The 25,614-nt window shown below is 35.0% G+C and overlaps 1 protein-coding gene across 4 annotated transcripts in view; it reads right to left on the minus strand.

Moving 5' to 3' along the window:
• The window catches only part of WDR33 (WD repeat domain 33), a 121,014-nt gene that overhangs the window by 21,620 nt on the left and 73,780 nt on the right, over positions 1-25,614 (minus strand). For 3 of the 4 annotated variants that reach the window (XM_036744278.1, XM_036744279.1, XM_036744280.1), the window contains 7 exons: positions 6,129-6,255; positions 4,288-4,442; positions 4,072-4,150; positions 3,448-3,558; positions 2,761-2,855; positions 462-548; positions 44-183 (listed from right to left, as the gene is read on the minus strand). In XM_036744278.1, coding sequence (XP_036600173.1) covers positions 44-183; positions 462-548; positions 2,761-2,855; positions 3,448-3,558; positions 4,072-4,150; positions 4,288-4,442; positions 6,129-6,255 — 794 coding nt within the window. Of the gene's footprint in view, positions 1-43; positions 184-461; positions 549-2,760; positions 2,856-3,447; positions 3,559-4,071; positions 4,151-4,287; positions 4,443-6,128; positions 6,256-17,469; positions 18,444-25,614 lie in introns of those variants that run through there. The other variant, XM_036744281.1, reaches the window with a different exon arrangement.

Consider the following 25,614-nt stretch of genomic DNA (forward strand, 5'->3'; position numbering starts at 1 on the left):
TACAGATTTTGTTACAAATAAAGATTGACTTTCCTGTACTTACTTGTTGGAACTGAGCTGGAATAGGCTTTGCATAAGGAACTTTTTTTTGTGGCACCTTCTTTTGGTCCTTTTGCATTACCTCCTCCATCCCCCAGTCCAATCCTGGAATGGTCATTTCTATTTCATTTGACTCATCTTTCCCTGTAAGCATGAAGATAATAAGTTCAGAACTTCTCATATATAAAATAAACAAAGAAAAGCTGTTCATTTCTCTACTGAATGAAAAGTGTAAACATACAACCTCTGCCTTTATGAAAGAGTTTATCATGATGACATTTATCAGTGCTCTTGGGGACCTACTGTTATTTTAAAGATACCATTTTAACAAATTTATAATTTAAGGAGAGAAAAGCGATGGGGCCAATACTTACAAAATGGTTTCAAAAGTAAGCTTTCTAGACATAATTTCCATGTCTTACCCATTTGCTCTTGTTCCATTGCTAGTTTCAACTGCTCCGGTATTCCCATCCCTGGAATAACTGCCAAACTATTAGGCTCAAGGTCATCTGCAGATAACAACATATTATTAACCAATCAACAATCATTCAGGAAGGATTTAGTAAATATTTACTATATCAGACACTGGGCTAAGATCTACGGATACAAAGAAAAAAAAAACCTTCTCTGAAGAAACTTACATTCTAATGGAGGAAACAACCTACATAAATCGACACATATATCATAAATACAGAGTAGATGGAAGTTTTAGAGGTGAAGGAACTAGCACTGTGGAGACTGAGAAAATCCTCTCAGAGGAGGTGGTGCTGGATCTGAGCCCTAAAGAAAGCCAAGGACTCTAAGTCAGTGAGGCAAGGGAGAAGAACATTCCAAGAATAGAAAAGAGCCCATACAAAAGCACAAAAATGGGAAATAGGAGTGTTTTGTGTGAGAAACAGCAAGTTGGCAAATATAGATGGACCACAGAGTGTGTAGTAGGACACCGTATGTTAGAGTTGGCAAAGACTCAAGATACAGAATCAAATTAAAAATCACTGCAATAGTTAAGGCAACAGTTGGCAATAAGGACCTAAACCAAGATGGTGACTGTGAGTGGAGAGAGAGGAACATATTAAAAAATGTTGTGAAAGGAGAAACAATAAGATTTAGCAACATTTAGGATGTGTGAATTGAGCAAGATGAGGAGTCCAAAGATGACACTAAGGTTGCAAACCCAGATGACTAAGGGGATGGAGATTCCCTCAACAGTGATAAGAAACTTCAGAGGGGAGAATTTGTGAAGCAAAATGAGTTCTGTTACAGACATGCTGAGTTCAAGATGCCTAGAGGATAGCCACTTTGAATTGTCCAAAAGGCAGTCAGTGATGTGGGACTAAAACTCAGAGGAGAAACCAGTGCTGGATAAACAGATCTGGAAATCATCTACAAAGAGATGACAGTTGAACAAATGGGAGCTGATAAGGTCACCAAGTGAGAGAATACTGAGAGAAAAAAAGAGGGTCCAGGATAGAATCTTAGGGAACATCTATAGTTAGTGGGTGTGACATAGATGGAAATTCAGCAAAAAAGACTGAAAAGATCAACAATGATGAGGATAGAAAACAGTACATTAGATTCGCTAGGTAAAAGGTAACTTTGGAGAGAACACTTTCAGGTGAATAATGAGATCAAAATCCAGACTTCAGAGAAATTTAAAGAGTATGTGATGAAAGAAAATGGAAATACCAAGTGCAGACAGCTTTTTCAAGGAGTTTAGCTAAGAAGAGGAAGAGACATATAGGGCAATAGCTGGCAGGCATGATTGGAGCTAGTGAGGGTTTTATAATGATAGGGAAGGCTTTGGCATGTTAATAAGCAGTGGGTAAGGAACAGGTAAATAAAGACTGAAGATTAAAAAGTGAGAATGATGATAGGGGCAATCTATTAGAGAAAACTGGAAGGGGTTGAGATTAAAGGTACATGTGGAAGGGTTGATCTTGACAAGGAGAAAGGTGACCTGATCATCAGAGACTAGAGTGCAAGAGGAGATAGTAGGGAATGATATCAGAGGAATGTGAAATGAAGAGCGGAAAAGAGGGAGTTCTTGGCAAATGGCCTCTATATTTTTGGTGAAGTCTGAAAAGAAATCTTCACTGAAAATGAACAGAGAAGGAAGCAGAATGAAAGACTTGAAAATAGCCAAAGTGTTGAGTCAATTAGAGAGGAGAAGTAGAATTGCTTTGCTGCATTAAGGGCCCAGTTGAGATGATTTATTCCAGTTATTTTCAGCCACAAGTGAGCAAGAATGAAGAAGGGAGATAGTGAAAGTAATCCAGGGATTTGGCAAGACATGATCAGTAATAAGAAAAGGGAACAAAGGATTCAAAAGTAGAAGATAGAGTAGAATTGAACTGGTTCACCAACAAGTCAGGAATTGAGAAGAGAGAAAAAGAATAGGGGCCAGATATCTGATATAGTGATGAAGGGATACAGGGAATGGAAATCACAATGAGGATGAAGAACAGATTTAGGAGGAATGAGGAAGAGGAAGTGATAGCAAGATAAAAGACTATGATGAGATGTCAGAGTAGTGTCCTTCAATAAATTTCTGCGTACATTTCAAATTGATAAACCATACTACTTTCTCACTGGTGAATTAAAAGTTTCCAAAACTACAGAGCTGAAACTAACTTTGGCACTCATTTCTTTTACCAAATCTCTCATGACATTATTTCAGAAAAACTGCCATCTGCCTGAAAAAGAGGAATAAGTTATACTCACCGTACTCTACTCCATCTTCTGACATTCCAGGGAGTAGATTCAGGTTATAACGATCCCGCATCTTATCTCCAGGTCTATTTCTAGTCCAGAATTTGCTATGAAAGGAAAAAGGAAAAAAAGTATGACTTCAATTCTATTTCTAGGTATTAGTGAACTGATTATAAGACTATCACTTACTACTTTTCCCTCTCTTAGGAAGGATTATCCTTTTAAAACCCAATAATAAACACAAAAGTCTTTTTTTAGATTAGTCCAAATCAGTTTTGAATGTGTGAACAAACTACTTGAGATACAGGTATGAGAAAAACAATGGATTTACATTATCCCTGTCTTACACTGGTTTTTTTCTTTTAATTTTTATTAATACCATTTGGTTTAAGTTACCAACATTTCAACACACACAGGGTATTTGAAAAGCCTTAGCGAAGTTTTAATTGATTAAAGCTTAAAACACTAAGACTCTTGAAACATACGGTACACATTCATCTTCCCCCTCCCAAAGAACCAATCTCTTATAGCAATTAAAAAGTTAGAATGATCATTTTAAAAGAATAAAATAATTATAAAACATAATATTGTATTAAAGTATAAAATAAACCCTAGAGTCATGCAATTATATAATTTTTATTGCCATCATCATGCATATAATAAAATTATTCCTTGAAATTTCTTAGTACCTAAAATTACCTGGTATGGTCATTTGACCCTGAACAAAGAATATGTCCAAGAGGATGCCAAGCTAAACTCCAGATCATTCCTTCATGGGCCATCTCCATTCCACCCACTTCCTTCTCTACCCTAAAAAGCACAATATTAAAAATATTATATAGGTAAGTTTTTTTAATATAAGTTGAAAATAGACATTTTCTTTTTATTTTCTTAAACTGTTCTTCAACATGCCTATTTTAACATAGTATAGTCAACATTTATGTCAACATAGTCAACAACACATAGCCAGACACTACGCTGAGCTATTTTCTCAGGTTCATCTACAGTTTCCTGCATGTATTAATGAGATACAAGTAATATCTGAATAAAATATTTGATATTTTATCTGATACTAAGAAATAATTTTAATATATTTCTCTAAGAAATAATCTTAAATTTCTCTAATACAAAAATAATATATTCTATCTTCTCAAACATTAATAACAAAAGAGATTTAAAATCTTCCATCTTAGGCTAGACTTAGAAATTGATATTTACAGGTACAGAATTTGACAATGAGTACATAGCCACAGAGTAGGAATGCTGCATTTTAGTAATATCACCCTAACAAAATCACAAATTTTCTCAGGAAATATTACATACCCAACATGCCAGAACAATAAAGACCCATCTGATCCTCCACTGGCAAAAAGACCTTCATGAACAGGATGCCAGGCTACCGCTGTAAAATACAAATCAAATCAAAGAAACAATTATAACAAAGATTACATTGGGTAAAGCTGAAGTCTCTTTGAACTGATATCAAAACAACAGTTTAGGTGGTTGAGATGATAAAAAATAACAAATGTGGTCACTGACCTGTGGCTTCTTTCTTATGACCTCTAAAGACTTGAAGTTCCTCTTTTAAATTTCTGATGTCAAAAAGTTTACAGAGGTGGTCCCGGGACGCTGTAAGTAGCCAATTGCCATTGAGATTTAATTTCACTTCCATAACAGTATTTTTATGGGCATGTCTAAAAACAAATTAGCAATGAAACAATTAGCACTGTCCTTGAAATTTAAGAAAACACAAGGTAACTGCCTTTTCAATTCAGAAATAGTAGGAACCAGATTAGAAGGATATGTGGCAAAAAGTAATAAACTGGGCATTTATTATAGGAATTTGAACCCTAGCTTTATTTGCTTCCAGATACCAAAGGTAGTAGAAGTCTGTTTTTGGAAAGACAGTTAAGAAACTAAATGGACAATCTTAAAAGGAAGGTTGATTCCTCAGGTTTTGCAGTCACAAGGCTAAAGTGCAAAAAAGCTTCAATCTGAGGTAAAAAGTTGATTTGTAGAGCATATGAACAAAGAAATAAATAGTACCTGCTAACATTGATCTAATACTTTAAAGCAGGGCCGTCCAAAATGTGGCCCACCTACAAGCACAGAAATTTACATAAATGTTTTAGTCAATGAAGCCCAGCTACCACAGAGCTCTCACTAAAATGGCAAATCAAAAGGTATCGTCTATGGTTTCTGGACAGTCCTGCTTTAAAGCTTACAAAGGCTTTTACGTGTATTATCACATTTGATCTTCACAACCACTCTGTGAAGTAGGTGCTATTATTATCCCCATTTTACAGATGAAGAAATTAAGGGGTAGAGAAGGTAAGTGACTTGCCCAGGGTCCCATAGCTAATAAATGCCTGAGGCAAGATCTGAACTGAAGAATTTCCAACTCCAGGTCCAACACTACAGGCAATGTTCCAAATCCCTAAAGGGAGAGGGGTACTTCCTGAACTAACTACTCTGTCACATCTGCCCTCGATAAGACAACTTAACCACATGGTCACGTGACCCAAGTCCAATCTGGATGACATGTAAGACAATTCACTTTGACTATCAGAACACTGATAGATAAGATTTGATCTTACAAGACCACTAAAGTCTTTTATTACTCAGATTCTAAGGGAAGTAGTATAATGAGCACTGGACTGGGAATCAGGGAGACCTGAGTTCAAATCTTGTCACTGACTCTTACTGGGTGTGTGACCACAGGCAAGTGATAGCCTTCGAAACCCAATTTCTTCATGTGTAAAATGGGGATAATAATGCCTAGGATACCTATCTCACAGTGGAGATGTGAGGATCAAATGAAACAACATATTTAAAGCACCATATAAAGGCCAAGTATTTGTGGTAATATTATCAAACAGTGCCTATAGCAGGTTCTTATTATAGTGCAGATAGCAACTATACAAACAAATCTGCCCATACAACTCCAAGAGCTCACGAAACACTCATTAGTCTAATAATTGGGCTACAAATACAAAGATGACCTCTAATCAGAAGGGTCAGTGAAGAGAAAGTGGTGTTTTTTCTGGTAACTAACAAAAATAATCAAACCTTCCATTGCTCAATGATACACAGATAAGTGAGACAATGAACTACGCGGGTAATGTTATTCTTTAATTGGCATCACTCGAACTGAAAAAAATGTGGAAGGCAAAAGAAAAGTTTGTTTTACATTGTGGATGGAGAATATTTTAATATAGAAACATAAAGAAACCAATCTGTTATCTGAACTAACTCCAAAGCATCCTATTTCACTAAATTGCCAGGTAAGCATTTCCAGGAAAATCTACCAACAAAAAATTGTTAGTTAAATATTACCAAAAAAACTGATAAATTAAGAGTGCTTTGCTCCTCTCACTTACAGCGTTGCAAGGCTCTGCCCAGTCTTTGGATCCCAGAACTTAATTGGCTGTTGACTATCTTTACTTCCTGAAACTACTAAGCCTTTTGTTGGATGCCAGTCTACACATTTCACATCTGCACCATGCCCTGTTGGAAACAATAAAAGTCAATTAAGTAATCTAAGAATTTAAATTTTTTAAAGTTACAATCTAACTTAATGTAAGAAGATGTGAAGGGACCTTAACTATACATTTATTTTTCACCTCAGTATTAAATGACCCTAAATCTTATTTTTAGGAGACCTTTAGATAAGACCTTTGGTCTTCTCATTCCAAAATCATTTGTTAATAGTCAACCACCTTACGATGCTAGAAATCCGGAGTTGTTCGTCTCTCTGTAGGACAAAGCCACATAAAAACAACATGAGACAAACTACATAGCACTCTCATTAGCTAGGGGTAGAATTGAGGCTCTTTGACAGACTGATCCAAGTTTTATTAAGGCACATGCAGTTCATTCTGCATCAGGGATAGTATTTTTGTCAAAATTATTTGTAACTGGTTCATAACTATTTTCCCCTCATGTCAAACACCTCAAAGTTTTCCACCCTTGCGGAAAATCCTTGCTCTACCTTTTTTTATGTTAAGGACTGGATCCATGAATTCAGTGTTATGAGGAAATGTCCAGATGAGAAAAACTCCTTCTACCATGCAGCTGGTCTCCAATTTATATGCATAGAGAGTTGCCTGGAGCCCTGATAGGTTAGGGACTTATTCAAAGTCACATTGGCAGTATGTCAGGGGCAGGACTTGAACCCAGGTCTTCCTAGTTCTGTGACTAACTCTCTATCCACCAGGCCATGCTGAATGTTTCTTAATGAAAAATCAATATATGAAAATAAAGGCTTGCAAAGTTGTTAAAAAAAAGTGGGAGGATTCTTTGTCTTACAAAAAGATATGACAAACTTCCTTTCAATGGCAAGTTTGCTAAAAGGAACAATATTTACTTGCAACTTAAATTTTAAAAATAATCAATAATCTCCCCATCTCTCTCCCCACTCCCAATTTTAAGCATAGCCACTACTATCATTCAACTTTTAGAAAGAGAAAAAGATGAGGGCAAGGAAAAAATAGATAAAAGGGAAGATTACAAAAGTGCAATATTACTTGCACCTAGTCAAAAGGATAAAGTTAATGTAAAAAAAAATTTGAAATCAGATGCTCTAGAGAACATCCTTCTATTTGACCACGAGACATATAGTATAGAGAAGCTTAAAGGATCAGATATCATTGTCAAATGAAGATCCAATAATATTTAAGTCTTTACTTGGTTAACTGATACATATATCAATAGGTTCTGATTTTTTAAAATTCCATTTACAGGAGCACATATATGATATATATATATCAAAAAGTAGGCCTATGCATACTGCTAATTTTCTGAGGACTAGAATACCTTTAGGAAAAATGATTAAAACCAATTAACTGTTGGGTACTGACTGGGAACAAAGTGCACATCCAGAAGAAACAATTGCATTATTTCAAAATCAATCTAAAAATATTTTGATCTGAATTGACTTCAAATGTGTGTAAATGGTCTAATTCCATCAATTCCCATCAGTTATTAATCACGGGTGATATATCCATGATCCTCCCTATGACAACCCTGAAATGTCATGAATACGAATGTTCCCCCCAAGAAGGTAGGTTGCAACCCATCCACACCTGTCCAACCTGGCTAGTTATCACTTTCCCCCCCAAAAGTTTACCGCAAGTGGTACATTCAACGTACTGAGGGCCTTCCTTGCTTTTTCCTGATACCCTGAGGAGAGCATTGGAGCACTCGGGCTATCTATTTGTCATCCTTCATCACATCTCATCTTCTCTTATCATACATTTCCTTGACATCATTATTCCTGGTAGCCCTTATAGTTGTCCACAGGTAATATGTTGTAGCCTATACACACTCACCACATGTCTCTCCATTGTTCTCTGCTGCAATGATATACTAGTAGAATATTGTTTTTAAAGAGAAGCCTTTATTTCTGGGAGAAGATGAAATTTACTAAAGAGCTTGCAGTTTCCCAGTCACAGTGTAATTCAGCCCGGTCTCCATCTCCTGTAAAATATGTGGCCCAACCAACTGTCCACTTGAATTGTCTATCCCAGATAATACATATCTGGGATACATAGACAAGCTCCATTGAACTGCATGTCATAATCTGGGCAATAAACATTCTTCATCCACTGCTCTTTCCTATGTGGATGAGCAGACCAAACTCTTTTAAGAGGGTTACAGATCCCCCATAATCCTCTTAGGTTTGATGCAACCAGCACAATGTCATTCCAAACAGGAGCATTTGGAGGACCTCACCATCCACAAGGAATCCTTCAATAGATATACTGCAAAAGATCTCTTCCATCACAACGGCAAAAACATTTGGCAAGCATACGCTCTCTTGCTTTATGCCTCATCTGATGTTTGTTATCAGAGAATGGTTGAAGAAGTTATTTCTGTTATATCTTTAAATGAATCCTGAATGATTTTGATATATAAATCATAGAAGACCTGTTATAAGAGTTTTTAAAGTGGTTTGCTCTACCAAGTCAAATGTCTTTTCATTAAATGATAAAAGCAAAGTGAGAGCTCGTATACCATACCTCAGTGGTGTCAAAATCAAATAGAAACAGATCCCAGAAAGCCACAAATTTAATGATATCTAGGCTATATTTACTTTCATTTTGTTAAACATTTCCCAGTTAATCTAGACTGCTATTGGGAATTTTGTATAACACCTCTACTCTACATCTTATTTAAAAAGATGATAAATGTTATACTGTCACTTGTAAAAGTGTGTTTGTTTCCTACTCACAATCTCATCAAAGATCTCCTTAATGCAATTGTAGATAATTCTCATTAAGATCTTGAATAGATTGTAATGTAGAAATATACGTGGACAATTGAGATTGTTTTCTAAGCCATGGTATCTTTCAGATAATTTTTAAATTATACCCAAACAACCCTCAGAATTGTTACAGATCTCTTCTGTAGCCACAAACATGGACCTGTGTACACTTGGTTCAACCCAGCTGGTTTTCCAATCTTTATTCTTGTCATTGCCATTTTCACCTCTTCCACAAGCACATCCACGATTATAGTATTAAAAGTCCAAGTGTATTGATTGCATTGTCCTTGATGATTTAATAAAATGCATTAAGAAAACCTTTGTAGATCTTTTCCATTTTCCGTTTTGTTGCTGTCCTTACCATTTTCATCCTTAAAAAGCCCTGGCTTGGTTTTTCTCAGATGGATCCCTTTCAAGTGTTTTGGCAAATTGGTTTTACCCTCCATTGTTTCTCTTTGTTTTTATGAGGTAATATAGCTCATAATCAATCATCTTATTTTTTAATAAGATCTCAAAATTGAGATCATATTCTAAAGTGGTAATGCCTTTAGTTAGCATCTCTTTCTGCTTGGCAACTAAGTGAAATGTTTCCCGTCCAAAATACTTTTTAGATTTTGTTTTGATAGTAGTTGGTTTACACTAGTTGAATGTTACAAAATTATTTTAAGTGCTATTATGTCATTCATTTCTGCTGTCCATTACCCATTTTTCAAGATCACTTGATCTTGATTTATTGGTAGAATTGGTTAAATTTTATCTACTATTTTATCTTTTGTTTATTAATTCTGATCAAATGAGTGGCTTAACAGTACACAGACAGCTAATTCATGGATGACTTCCACAATGAGGAGTTTTTTCCTGTTAAAATAGAACCAGTTTCATTTTACTGCTTGCCATGTACATGGCCTAACAATTTTTTTTCTCAGAAAAAGAATTCATTACATAATGATGTGGTACTTTTGTGTACACCACAAGCTTTTGGTCTTTTCTCATTTCTTTCTGGCCCATGCTTTCTGACATATTTCTCCCCATGCTCGCTTAATTTCCCACATTTGCACTTAAGTCAGAGTATTAGAGAGTATGCTCACCTAACTTGGAGGGTCTTACAAAGTTCTCCATAGAATTTCTCTACTTCTTAATGTTCTACAACCAATGCTGGTGCCTAAGTTGCAATTTTTTTCATGGTGTTTTTTAAAATATTTATTATTGGCATGCAATACAGGATGACCAACTGTGCCCTGAAATGTTTCTTGTTGCCTTTGACTCCTTTCTTTGCCTCTCCTAAGCTGCAAACTTCTTTCTTCTAGTTTTCTTTATAGTTAGAAAGTCAAAATCATTGAGATTCATCTCCTCTAGCAGTATCCACTCAGTGATCAGTGGACAAGGATCTTACATTTAAAGTGCCAAGTCAAATCAAAACTCCAAGTTGTTCTAAAAAATGAATGACTCAGGGGCAGCCAGGTGGTGCAGTGAGTAGAGCACCAGCCCTGGAGTCAGAAGGACCTGAGTTCAAATCCGGCCTCAAACACTTGACACTCTTACTAGCTCTGTGACCTTGGGCAAGTCACTTAACCCCAACTGCCCAACCTTCCTCCCTCAAAAAAAAAAATGACTCAATACATTCTGCCACTTTCTGGCCATCATTAGGCTACCATCACTCAGATGTATTAAAGATCACATAAAGATTTTATGTATTTCTTTGTTTCATTGGTTGGCATGACCAAAGAATTGACAATGTGGCAATATTAGTTCATTATCACTTTGTGTATTTTAAGAATATTCTGCAAAGCGACCGGTACTTTGTGGGCTGAAGAGAGGTAGCATATTAAAAAGATTCTTTTCCTGCCTACTCACTAGGCACACTTAAAAAAAAAGTTATTAGACCTGAGAGGGAAAGGAAGGAGGAAATTAATCATACTTCCATGAAGTCTCTGACCTACCCTTCTTCTCCTCCTCCTCTTCCTCATAATAATAATAGTACCAGTAGTAATAGCTAGCAGTTATACAGTGCTTAAGGTCTGCAAAGTGCTTTATAAATATCTCAGTTTTTTTCCTAACAACCATGGATGATAGGTACCATTATTAGCCTCATTTAACAGATGAGAGAACTCAGGCAGACAGAAGTTAAGTGACTCACCCAGAAAACAGCCAGTAAGTGTCTGAGGCCAAATTTGAACTCAGGTCTTCTTGATACCAGGCCCAACGCTCTATTCCCTGTGCCACTCACTGCCATGCAGAGGAACAAATTATGGAATTATCTGTTCCTTGTATAAGATCTCCCTCCTACACATCCCTCAGCAATTGACCTACACACTCTTTAATTCAGAACATCTGAAGAATCATTTACCTAGATCAATGCCTCATCCTACGCATAAGTTAACAAGTTAACTGCTTTATTCCATCTTCCAATGACATGGAAGAACAGAGTGAACTATAAAGAACTATGAATGCATTTTCCCATAGAATTTTGCAAGTGACACTGAGGTACGGTTCAAAAACTGCTAAACTTCATTTTTATTCTGAACTATTGGGGCATGTAATGGGTATCTAAGCATTTTTAAATTGTATTTTTCCCAAGTTTTAAACTACTGACTTGCAAATAAACTTTTGGAACAATCACAGGATGCCTCTGGAACTAAAAGAGACCTTAGAGATCTTTATTCAACCCCTTTATTTTACAGGTGAACAAAGTGAGATGCCAAGGTTAGGTAACTTACTCATTTTCTACTCAAAGAATCTTTGAAATGGAGAAAATCTTAACTGAGGGCCATAACTTCAGTGCTTAGCTTGAGTTAAAACAATTAGTTGGTGGCCAGAGAGGGAAACTTATCTACATTGTATCATGAGGACTTTCTATTATTTTTCTTTTCTTTTTAGAATTAAAAATGTGCTGACTCCTTGAAGAACAGCAGGGCAGGATCACTCACGGTTGTTTCTGAAAACCCAAGAGCATACTAATGGGAACAGATGAAGATTTCTAAACTGGTGACATCTCCTTAGACATCAAATAGTCTTCACTATCTAAATTGGCCTTTGTAAAGGCACAACCATATTTAGAGCCTTTGAAGAGATCAATGTGAAACATCAAGCTCTTCCTATTGATATAAGCATTATATTTCAAAATGTAATCTAAATGATTTAGACAGCTAAATATTTAGCAACTGAAGACAGTAGGTAACTAAAAAAAAAGATGAAGGTAACAGTAAAGTCTCCAGTGGCAACATAAAAACGTATTTCATGGAGCAAGTAATGTGATATGTAAGTACCACTGTAGCAGTAGTAATAGCAGCAGCAGCAGCAGCAGCAGCAGTAGTAGTAGTAAAACAGTCCTCATAATAACCCACTGAAGTATGTACTGTTCTTACATCCACAGGCAGCTGGTGGCAGAGTGGACTGAACAGTAAGCCAGGAGTCACTCGGTCAGACCTGAATTCAAATCTGGCCTCCCACACTTACTGGCTGACCCCAGGTAAATTAGTTGGCCTGTCTGCCTCAGGTTCTTCAATGAGGATAACAGTACCTATTTCCCAGGGTACTGTGAGGAGAAAATGAGATATTTGCAAAGTGCTTGGCACATGGTAAGAACTATATAAATGCTAACCTTTATTATTATCATTATTGGTGTTATTTTGCAGATGAAGAAACCAAGGCTGAGTGTATAGTGAGTGCATAAATTTCTAAGAATCTGTCTTCCAGACAGTCAAAAACATTACAGGGACTATCAAAAATGGTTTAAGAACAATGTAATCACCAAATAGCATATATTGTTGAATATTCATTTATGACTACATAAAAATCTGAATTAAAAAGCATATAAAAGCAGCAGTTGGAGGCTATGGCTTTAAAATTTTAGGGATATAGAGACTGCCATCAGGGTAAGCTCTTATGAATAGCTATGGAGACTTTCTGTGGCTCCACCCACATTTCCAGAGTAATTAGGAATAGTGAGAATTTGCACAAGGGCTTCAAAAAGTGAGTATTATATGCATGATTGACAGATTCCATCTTGCATCCACAAGTATCAATCTTTAAGTATGCTGCTTGCAGACGCTTACACCAAAGCTTCTTACCTAAATTTTCAGTCATAACTTTAAACATGGGAAAAATGAAACAACCTGTGTAACCTTGAGCAAGTCACTTGATCTCTTAAAGTCTCTTCAAGCTATGTATTTAAGAATCTAAAACATCATCACCTATGTGAAACTGATTTAAAGTTCTAAGCAAATTATCTGATCATGAATTTGGAAAACAATACAACAGTTCTACGAGTGAAAGGGATCTCAGAAACCCATCTAGGCACTTATGTATGTGATTCTACGAATTAATCCTAATCTCATTTTAGAAGTGATGAAAATAAGTGAGATGAAAATGGAAGAAACAAGACATATAACAGGGCAAAAAAGAAAATAATTATTTTCTCTATCAATTATAGTTCAAACACTATATCTGAAATCATAGTCCTAGATATACTGTATGAAAAAACCACAAAAAATACCCCAAAAAATAAAGATGGGAAGAATAGTGAAACAGTATCAAATAAAGCAAACATCTGTACCGAAACATTATAATATTTAAGGCACTGAGCGACAGAGTTCAGAGATAAATCTATAAGGAAAAAAAAGTTTTGGGGAAAAAAATCTTAGAAATATTTCTACCCAAGTGACCAACAAAGTACTGATAACTACTGGGACATAAATCTACTATATCCCAATGCTACAAAATATCTGAGTACTTACATGTTCATCAAGGACATCCTTGAAGCTGTGAGAAGGGTCAGAGACACAGTCGCCAACATAGGTTTATATTCTGGCTCTGACCTGTGTGATCTGGGACAAGTCACTTAACCTCTATGGGCTCCAGTCAAATATGGAGGTCACACTAGATGACCTCAAAGGTCCCATCCAGCTCTAAATTTATAATCCCATGAACAGGAAGGAAGATCTTTCAAGAACAGGAAATATTCCAAACTGCAGATGAGCTTGTACTGACTGCATCAAGCTGTAGGACACTACAGAAACTCCGAAAGGAGAACGATAACCATTTAAAACAATTTGGCCTAGTCATATTAGAAATACCAAATCTTGAAAAATTGACTTGTTTAGACTATAATATGTATTTCATGAAAAATCCAGCTGATCCATCGGTGTGGAGAGAGAGACAGAGGGAAAGAGATGGGAGAGAAGGGGGGGGGGGGGGGAGGAGACAGACAGACAGAGACACAGACAGAATAGGACAATAAACCAGACTCAAAACAGAAAAAGAAAAGAGCAGGCTGGATTGCTTATGGGAAACTGAACTTCTTTAACTGACCCCAATCTTCTCCCTGAAGCAGAAGCCCATCTTTTAAAAACAATTTTCTTTTTCCAGTGATGCTGTATAACTGAATCACAGAATACCACAATCACTGAATACCACAGTCTCCAAAGAATTAAAGTTGCTGGTCATCCAAAGACAAAGCAGAGGGGTAATATGCATGTGCCTAGTTATAACACATTCGCAAATGAGAACTGCACAAGAGATACGGTGTAATTAATATCATTAGAAAAATGTATGACTGGAAAAGAAGGTGGGTGTGACATGGGAACAAGGGTCACTGATGGAAGAGTACATTGGTATTCAGTCAATGTCAAGAAAACTAGAAGGCCCTCCGTAGAAGATTTACAGGAGAACATGGATAAGTTGTAAAGAATGTGAAATTAAGAATAAATTTCAATCTGCATTTTTGAGTATCCACATAAGCAAATATGTATTTATAATTGAGAAATTTTCCTTCAAAGAGAAACTAAGACCACATTATTTCATGCCGCTATTACAAATATTTACAAGATTAAATAATGAAAAGCACATATTCTTCACTGTAGACAGTTAACACTTCATACTGAACAAATGATCCAAATCACAGTATTTAAAACTTGGAAAGGACCTTAAACGGAAGTATATTTTTAGTCTCACTTATAAACCAACTATATCAGGGAGTGACTTAGGAATAAAATCTGTGATAGTGAAAGGACTTTAAAGTTGTGAGGTTTTTACTAACCTACTAAAAGACTCTAACTTGGGGGAAAAATTAAGGTCGGAATTATTCCAAAGTGCTCTTTTTCATTCTTGAGGTCAAATGGGGTAATAAATTCAACTCAATTTTGATCTGATCTGGTGCTTATTTCATTAGTTTAATGAGAAGCAAGTAAGTAGTGTTTTCTTAGGGTTTTTTGTTATTGTTTTAGCAACATAAAAGGTATTGGCAGATTTAAATGATCACTTGCACATTATGAATTTCAATGAAGTGTTTAAATTACTTTATAGTCATAATAGCAACCATCTCACAGGACGGTTGTGAGAAGCAAATGAAAAAACATTTGTAAAACACTACAAACCTTAAAGCATTATATAAATACTAGCTATTGTTACATTATGAAGCTTTGCAAAGAGCTACCTGCCAAGACTGCATAAGTAATTAATTTCAGGCTAGTAGTAAAAGGATTTTATTCATTTCAATCCATGACCATAATTAACAAACATCTACTGATCATTTACTGTGAATAGGACACTTCTGGTTTGTCTCCTTACAAGAAAATAGCTGGTTTTTAAAAAGTTGTTAAAACAAAGAACTACCAGGGGGGAAAAGGCAACCTTTGCAATGTGGTATCAATGTATCATATAACAAAGATAAGGATTTCAAGAAAAGTAATTTTTAAGGAAAATGTTCATTATTAGACTAGATGAAAATTTGAATTTTAAAAAGGTAAACCCTAATATATATTTGCACTATTGTTTAAAAAAATTTATGCACTAAAGGGCAGGAAAAGAAATCCCTTCTAGCCAGACCAATTATATAACCATATCTGAGTTTATAATATTCATAACAATTGAAAAAATGATTATTATTCAGTTTTAAAATCTGAATTCTATCAAAATAATATCATAGTCTCTTGAACATCTTTAAAACCCAAAGCTGAAGTAACTGTTTGGGTGGAAAACATTTTAGGGTCTTTAAATCTTCTATGGTTGCGGGGGATATGTTGTTCTTGAAGGCCAACAGCCTAAAAGATAATAATAGTGAGAGTTTAAAGCTTAGTATTGGTAGAAATGACAAAAATTAAACATATGCTGCACAACTTCATCTCCCTTAAAGGAAAGCTTATGGACATCAAGCACTCTGTGGAAATCTGTCTGAAAATCTCTACTCTAATAAGATTTATTACAAGGCTTGAAATTGTGTTCATCCCATTTTATTTTATTCAAAAAAGGGAGGGGGTCAATTTTATCAACAAAAATAACCATTTGGAAATTGGTAATTTTTTTTACACATTCTTACATACAGTAGCATGATTTTTAGATACAGAAAGGAAAACAGAAAATAATCCAAGTACTCCTTTGTACAGTAACACTGGGAAAATGCTACTAAATAAAATATCAAGCATTACAATAATAAAAAGCTAGTTCTAAACAATTAAGATGAAAACCTCAAACCTCCCCAACATAATATCTTAATAGCTGTAATTAGGGAGGAAGGTAGTGAAATGGTGATCCACGGTTAGCTTCTTTATTACAACAAAGAAGTCAAATATCAGCTAGAGGAAAAGCAATATACTCTTTAAATAAGTGGATATGATTCAAAGAATAAAAAAAGTAGTATTTTAATTTTGAACACTTTGAACGCCATCTAATTATCAAAATGTAACTCAAAGTAAGGTATTAGTGACTGTATTCTTGTTTTCCATTTTAAAAAAAAATTGTACAATTTGCCAAGATCACAAGCTTCTGAAAATTGTACAGATTGAGAACAAAAGATCCTAAGATCCAGTTAACTAACTTTCCCCACTACTTGAATTAAGGTCTGCTGATTCCAAATCCAACGCTCATTCTATGAACTATGTTGTCAGCTAAGGACATGAAAAATGAAAACTTAGAACTCATACTTATGAGGAAACAGACAGATTAACATGAAAGTGCTGATTTTTGTGCCTCAAATGGTTTTTTTTTTTCTTGAGAGAAGGGTCAAATACCACACACACACTCTCTCTCTCTCTCTCTCTCTCTCTCTCTCTCTCTCTCTCTCTCTCCATCAGCAATGTAACTAAGGACTGGCAAAATGCCAGGGGCCTAAAATAAATTATACCATGCATTGATACAATTAAAATTTAAAACATCAGCCATGGGACTAGCGCAGCATACCTTTGGGCTCAGATTGGACGATATCTGAAAGTGCAATATATGTGATAAGGGTAGATTAATATCGTGAAGAAAGCAAGGAGAAAAAATTGAGAGCTAAAGTTTCCTCAGATCTATATGAAGCAAGACTATAAATACTGGGGGGGGGGGGGGGGGGGGGGAGAAGGAGAGGAAGAGAAAAAGGAAATGAAAAGAAGAAATCAAATTTTCATCTTAGATCACAGTGCTTATGTGGAAGTGTGGGTGCAAAACAAAACAGAAGCAAAAGAAGAGGTGCTCTTTGGTAGATTACTACAATAATGTTATTTAATTAACAATGTAAAATGATAACGTGGTAAAATAGAGACTTTTTTAAACAAAGGATGAAAGATTAAATAAATCCACACTAACACAAGAGATACAAATTCTTTAGAAGTCAGGGCTTATAGCAGAAAAAAAAATAATTTTGAATTCAGGCATTTCATAAGAATCCTTATATATTCCTGATTCTGATAGAAGTACGATTCTCAATCATCATTCTTCCCTCTACTTGATCACATAGAATTAAAAAATCTAAGAAGCAAATAGTTTTTAAAGTCTTAAATTCTCATCTTTTTACAAATAATCAAGCATCAAGTAACAATCAGAGATCTCTAAGGATGTACTTCACCTTCACATGGAGGGAATTGGACTAAATAACCTAAAAGGTCTCGTTGAGTGTTCATTTCTACTTATTTCTTCAATTCAAATGTCAAATTGTTTCTCCAAGAAACTGAACTGCATTCTCTCCCTATCTTTAATAGAGTTAAAGAAATGATAGAAAAAGCAGGAAAAAGCCAAATTGAGGTACAGCTAAAAGTGAAGTATTTTGAAAAACCAGTGTAGTCTTGAATAATAGAAGGGTGTGTCAAGGTGGTACTTAAACTTACTGGTAGCTTAAAATGGGCAATGCAAGAAAGGAATTTTGTCCAGCTAAGCCCGAGGTGTCCTCCATGGCTTCGCTTGTCGAGTATACTTTTGTCAATGGCTAAGTTAAATCTTTTGTTAACAGCTGAATGTTTCATTTTGTTCCAATGTCGAACCTCAGCTTCCATGGGACTGGCCTGAAATAAACCCAGGCCAGAAATGGCATAGTGCTACAGGACCAGAAGATAATGAGCTCATTTAAGCTGGAATGATCAGTGCAGAGGAACAGGAGTACAGATTGGTGTATCTGGTAGGTCTTCTGGTGATGCCTCTAGAAATGGTAAAACTTTACCACAAGGTACAGTTCCCATTCCTGGGAATAGCAGAAGGAGAACAAAGAAAAGTTATCTTGGATTTCAAAGGACTGAATTTGTTAAAAGGACTCTGAAACCAAAAACAAACTGGGCAATATTAAAAGCACCTGCCTTTGACAAATTCAAGACATGAGGCCCAGATGAACTGACCACATAAAGTACTGGGCCAATGTTAGTAATCTTGGAAAGACAGTGAAGAATGATGGTACTTTTAAATCTGGAGAATGGCAAATGCTCTTTGACCCAACTATATCACAATACTCAAGAAAATAAAAATAATAATAATAGCTAACATCTATATAGCACTTACAATGTTCCGGGTACTGTACTAAATGCTTTACATTATCTCATTTGATCCTCACAACTACCCTGGGAGGTAGGTGCTATTATTCCAATTATAAAAACTAAGGCACAGGTTGAGTGACTTGTCCAGAGTCACATAGCTACTAAGTGTCCAAGGTTGGATTTGAACTCAGGTTTTCCTGAGTCCAGACCCAATGCTCCATCCACTGCACCACCTAGCTGCTCCTAGAGGAAAAGGTCAGATGTGAAAAAAAATTATAGCTTCTCATTTTTGAGGCACCAAAAAAATAGAAACTGATCATCAGCTGTTGAACAGCTGAACAAATTGAGGTATATGAATATGACAGAAGCACTATAAATGAGAAAAAAATTATTTCAAAGAAATATGGAAAGACTTCTATAAACAGATGCAAAGTGAACAAAATTAGAACTTATACTATTATATCAAAATTATAAAATTGAACAATTTTGAAAAACTTAACTTTGATCAACTAAATGATCAACCATTATTCCAAACGTCCAATAAAGAATGCTACCCACCTTCAAGGGCAGGTAGGTGGCACAGAGGATAGAGCACCTTGTTAAGAGAAAAAATAATGGATTACTACCAGGCAGAACAGTAAATTCATTTTTTGATATAACCAATACAATTTGGTTTCTTTTTTAATGGGTAGGGCCAGGTGGGAGGAAAAAATTAATGCTTGATAATTGAAAAAAATTTTAAAGAAAAAAAAGGCCCGTCAGGAAGAAACAAGATACATTCTCCTTAAAATGTTGGTAACAACTGATTGCTCCTAGATATCTCTTTAAAAAGCTGTTACTTAAAAATCTTCTTGATATGTAATTGGGGAAAAAATAAAATACTATTTTTAAAAATATAAAAAGCTTTTACTGATCACTGCATTGCACTGAGCTCTTCTGAAGCCTTTCAAAGTCTTTTTATTCTTACCACATGACTTGTTCTCCTGGTTCTGCCCACTTAACGCTACATCAGTTCATTCAAGTCTTTCCAAGTTTCTATAAATCCATCTGTTGACTATTTTTTTAAAGTGTAATAGTATTCCATTAACATTCACATGTCATAATTTGTTCAGTCTTTCAATGGCCAACCGCAATTTCAGAAAAATGATGCTATCCACCTCTTGAAAAGAGATAGATGCAAAATGAGACTTACATTTTTTAGATAATACCAACATGATTATTTGCTTTTCTTGACTATGCATATTTGTCATAAAGTTTTTGTTTTTTTTTTTTCCCAAGGAGCAAAGAGGAAGAGAAAATGCTTAATTGGGAAAAAAAAAAAAGGAAACCAAAAAACTATTTGTGAGTTAAGGTGAGAACAGAAAGAGTTCAAAGTATAGCTTAAACTTCCCCAAATCTGAAATGTCATCAGTACCAAACATTGTAAGTGAAGTACTTAAATCTTTACGCTTTGGTAAGCCTGGCAAGCTCTCATACAGTCTATAGAAGGGTCTGTAACATCTGACTTGATAAAATTTACCATACATTGAATGACCTTTAATGTCATAAAAATGCAATGAGATTTAGTTTTACTGATGGAGATTGGTATATGTGACTCAAAATAGAAATGGGATGGCTGAGTGAGCTTCTAAAACTGAGTTCTAGATAACTTTTCAAAGAATTCTCCATGTTTATTATTAAAAATTTTGTTTTAAGGATTTTCAGATGAATCAACAAGACAATATCAGAAAATAATTTCTTGAATTACAGAAAGGAGTTCACATAATACTCAACTGACATTAGTTCAACTTTGGATGTCTAAACATAGAACAACACCTTTATGCAGGCACATGCAATATTATCAGACTGACAAATACCATTTTATAATAATGTCCCAACACCTTTATCAAAATTGACCCTAAGGTACTTAAACCTAGCTATCATACCATTCATCCAATCATTTGTTTATCAAATTGTTCCTCTGCAACAAAACAGTTCTGTGTAATGTCCTTTCTCCTAACAGTGTTAATGTTAGGTGGGATTTCTATATATTAAATAATTAATTCATCTGCCTAAAGGTTACATCATCAATTAGTTAAGTCAACTAAGGACTGTAAGTTTAGATTTGGAACAGTAAAAATGTTCAATAGGAAAATAAATTGAACATTGAAAGACTTCATGATTCTAACTAAAACAATGGCCAATTGTAACCTCTAAAGACTATTGGTGAAGCATGCCACCTGTCAAGACAGACAGTTGAATTTAAGTACATAATGAAGCATATGTTGTCACAGATGGGCAATATGACTTTCTTAACTGAAATTTTTTGTTAGAGGAAAGGTTCAATTGGGAAATGGAGGAAAAGAATTATTGTAAAGTAATGATATAAAAGAAGTCACTATTTTAAAAAACGGATTGAAAGCTTGTTGTAATACCACTCTTCAAGTAGTTGTGGAAATGAAATAAACACTAAGAGTGTCCATTTTATATGACAGTCTGACATTCTTCCTTCAACCTTAGGAAGCAAATGATCAACTTTACCCAGTCGAGAATTTAGATTTAAGGACTCCTTCAAACTTAATATTCTAAAAGTTTTATCAACCAAGGTAAAGAAAAATTACCACGTCAAAGCAATTCTAAATGCAGTGATAACAATGATGTATATAAAACAAGAGAGCTTCATTTAAGTGCTTTAGTTCAAGTGTCAGTTGACCTCATTAAGAAAAATATCCTAGTCCTAAACAATATATCCAATCCAAATATCAATCTTGAATCAGAAACACTAGAGGAATTTCTTTTGGGTAAACATTCTGTGGCTAAACACCTTCTTGTCAAAAATATCAGTATAAACAGGCTAGACCCTATCAGAGATGATATTGAAGGGATTCCTACAGTGAATGGAAAGTTAGAGATGACCTTTGGAAGTGATTTCAATCTTTTCTTTAAATAAAACAATTAACTGAAGTAGAAAGCATGAATATTAATTTCATCAGAAAGATACTTAATACTAGCCATGCAACTAATGAAGGATCTTATACAAGGATCTTATCCCCAAAATAAGAGGGGGAAATACTCATCCTGTTCAAGTCCTTTTAAAAGGAAAGCAAATAGCAGCATCAGATCAGTCACTGAGAGTGATGATTAAGGTTTCATAAAGTACAATCTTTTAGAAACTTTCCTATTTTTTCGGTTACTTATTAATATCCAGGAAACACAGCTGGAGGAACTTCAGGGGCCATTGTAGTCCATTCCCTTATTTTACAAATGAGGGAAATGAGGCTCAAAGGAGACCAAGTCACTTGTTCAAGGTCACATACTAGATATTCTTAGTTTAAACCAGTCTAGATTCTATGGAATATTTTGTGTAATCATACGTTTTAAACTCCCAATTCTGTTTTTTCCTTAGATTTTAACTATAAACATTTGATTGATACAATCGCATCTCTTCATGACCTGTGTAACTATGGTCAAATTACTTTATCTCCCAATAGTCTTGTTTTCTCATCTATAAAATGAGAAAGTTGGGCGAGATGGCTTCTAGAATCCCTTTAAGCTGCATATGATATGTATGATCCTACAAAAATAAAAATGTAAAATCTTCAAAAAAAAGCATATGGAGACAATCCACATCTAGTCAGAAATTGGTTTCAGTTTATTAATACTCTTTAATAGGCTCTGTACAAGGATATCTCAAAATCTAATTTGCCATAACCCTAAAGACTAGAGAGGATGATGACAGGTATAAGTCCTGCCTTATCTTGGAAGCCAGTGAAAATGCTGTGTGAAACATTTAGGTAATCAATATTACTATTCATTTTCACATCCATTTCTGCATAAATTTTTTATCTATCCTTTCTCCCCACTCCAACCTATTACATTAATCTATGCCTGTGTCCCTTTAACACAAGTCTTAGCCTTCCACATATTTATTTAACTCGTATTTATTAAGGGCACACAATGTGTACTATGCATACTTCAAAAGCATAATAAAACCACAATCTGTGATGGGTTAAGTCACTTTACCTAAGGTCCCTTCCCACTCAAAATCTGTGATCCTGTACTTCTAAAAGTTATCACTGTGCTTATGAAGCAAAAAGTTCCTATTACAAATCATAATGAAAAGAGCTTCAAACTATTAATCATTTTTCCCCACAAATAGACAAATAAAAATTTTACTTCCATGTTATAGATTACATTTATTTCCTCTTTTAGAAGAGAGGGAAAAGGAATCATATGCATAATATTCTATAGCCTCATATACTATGTTATAAGCAGTTTTTAGTCAGTTACCTGGAACATAGTAATCACAAGACCATGGTTAGTTTGGACACCTATCTAGCCCAGTTACTTTGGCCTATGCTGAGACTGAACTCTGAGTCACTTTTGTAATTTTATGCCATGTTCATAAACAGACTGATAGAAATCCACAACTGCTAGAACTTGAAAAATGCTCTGACAGTGGTTCAGTAACATTTTTGTATTATAAAGAATATACTGAAATGTGTATCACAAACCTTTATGGTTATGAATTTTAACTGCTAGATAACAACATATATATGTGGTTGCCATATCTACCAATAATTCAGAGGGGTGTCCCAGTTGAATGAGTAAGATCTAAATATAAAGCAATTATTTTATATATCACTACGTAAAGATATATCACCAAAGGTGCCACAGGGCCTGAATAAACAAAAAATGGCTACATTAGGAAGAAAGGTGAACTGGAGAGAGAATACACAGGTAGTGCTATTTCTCTTTGCCAATCTAATTAAAGTATGTTTTATTCCTAGCCATGAGGCCATAATGCAATCTAGTATCTCTGAATAAAATGAACAATGGAGCAAAGGTAAAGTGTTGGTCTTAGCAATGCATTTGAAATAAATTTTTCAGGATAATTCTGCCTCCCCGCCCAAACTGTTTACTTCTGTGTCTGAGAAAAGACAAATATAAAAAGAAAGAAAAAGGAAAATATTAATGGCTCCCAACTTTGATCTCCCTTGTAAATACCAATTAAAAAATATTAAGACCAGAAAAGAGAGATGGACTTTCAATGAGTTACCTTCACAAGAGTTGAATCAAGGGTTCCAGCCCAATGCATAAGAGCTATCAAAGCATAAAATTGCACTGTGACTTTTCAGACATCCTGTATTTTAGAGCATCTCCTTCAAGTATTTAAGTGGAGTGCAATTTTAATAAGTTGATGGAACCTTAAAATTGTAGCTGCTTTTCAGTCTTTGCTTACAGATAATGCCGGAACGGACATAAGAGATTATTTAATTTTGGAGATGAGGAAACTAGGGGCCATAAAGGTAAAAAGATTTGCTAGAGTTAATACAGCCACCTTATGAGAGAGAAGGGAAACCAAGTCACTGAAAGAACTGGAAAAAGATGCCTGAAGAATAAGATGCAATATTTGTAGGCTTCTAGACAGTATTTCCAAAAGATTCTGCTAGAACTTTTTTTAGGCACAATTTTCTACTTCTTCTGCTCTATGGCAATATTGTATTAAGGAGTACAGTGTCAATGGATTTCAAAAGAGCTGTGATTTTATCAGTGTGGTTACCCTCTCTACATGTTAATGAACCCTTTGAAAAATCAATGTGGTCATCTAGTAATGAGCTTCTCCACATTTAATTGGAATGGTTCTCAAATGACCCATAAGGACCACACAGGAAATTCTTCCTGATTTGCTGGAACCTGATCTAAGTTGCATTCTGCTAGAACAGCCTTTAAAAAATCATTTAAATATTTAAGAATATTTCTACACCAATAAAGTGAGATTAGGACCTTAGGGAATGGCAAAAAGAATGAGCTGACTAAAAAAGTCAAAATTCCATTCCAATATCACATTCAAGTGTGATTTACAATATTAATAACTTCACCTCAGAGGCATGTAATGTATGGCCCAAATATCAGAGTCCAAACATTCTTGTAACTCCCTTATAGTTACCCTCACACTAATTCTTCCTCAATTAACTACCTCATTTCTATTCCTCACCCTTTATGAACTCTTCAAAAGCCCCTTCAGGACAATACCAACAATTCTGAAAAATAAACATTTATTTACTCATAAAATAATGTGCTAAACAAATAGGAGCAAATTTTTTGTTCCTCTGAAGTTTCAAACATTTCAGAACTAACTTTTTCAGGATTAGATAAAATTTTTATTTTTTGCCCCAGCTTCTAGTTCACTATAAGTTGCCATCACTTTTTTTATGGGGAATAGAGATATAAAATATAATAGGAGATCCAATCTAGTGCCTAAGGAAGATGAATTATCACTGAAAACTGATTAAATTTCAAGTATCATAAAGAAATTTCAAAGAAGGAAAATTTGTCTTGCTCAATGCTGTAAGCAATCCATTTAAAGGCAAAAAAGGAAATGTCAGGACAATACATGCAAATTGTGGTGAGCTGCCTATGAGATAATTTGCACAATGGGCTAAATATTTTCATTTCTTTCATTACCTGCCACCCATCAAAGGTGCTATTTGGTTTAAAGATTTGAAGGAACCATGATTCTGAGTGTAGCAATCCAATTAACAACAAAAATAACAACCTTCTGGGGCCTTAGTAGATTTTATGAACTGTTATGGTTGGAAAACTTATTATCATCGTCAAACTGCTAGTGAAAATGTCCCTAGATTTGTCTGGAATGGTACATGGAAGACAGAAATAATCTGCTCTAAGATCCTTATCTTAAGCTTTCCTTTCTAGGGATCTATTAGAGCACCCCTTCCATTAGCACAGCCTTCAAGAAGCCGTGGACCTCTCTCTCTCTCCATGACACAAAAGGTCTACCAGTAGGACTTTAGTAGAAGCTGTTTCATTCACAATAAGAATAAAACAATACTTCTATGTCATGTAACTTTGTATGTGAAAATTAAGCCCCAAAAGATCAGGTAT

Source organism: Trichosurus vulpecula, chromosome 2 (assembly GCF_011100635.1).
Source record: "Trichosurus vulpecula isolate mTriVul1 chromosome 2, mTriVul1.pri, whole genome shotgun sequence".
Lineage (NCBI taxonomy): Eukaryota > Metazoa > Chordata > Mammalia > Diprotodontia > Phalangeridae > Trichosurus > Trichosurus vulpecula.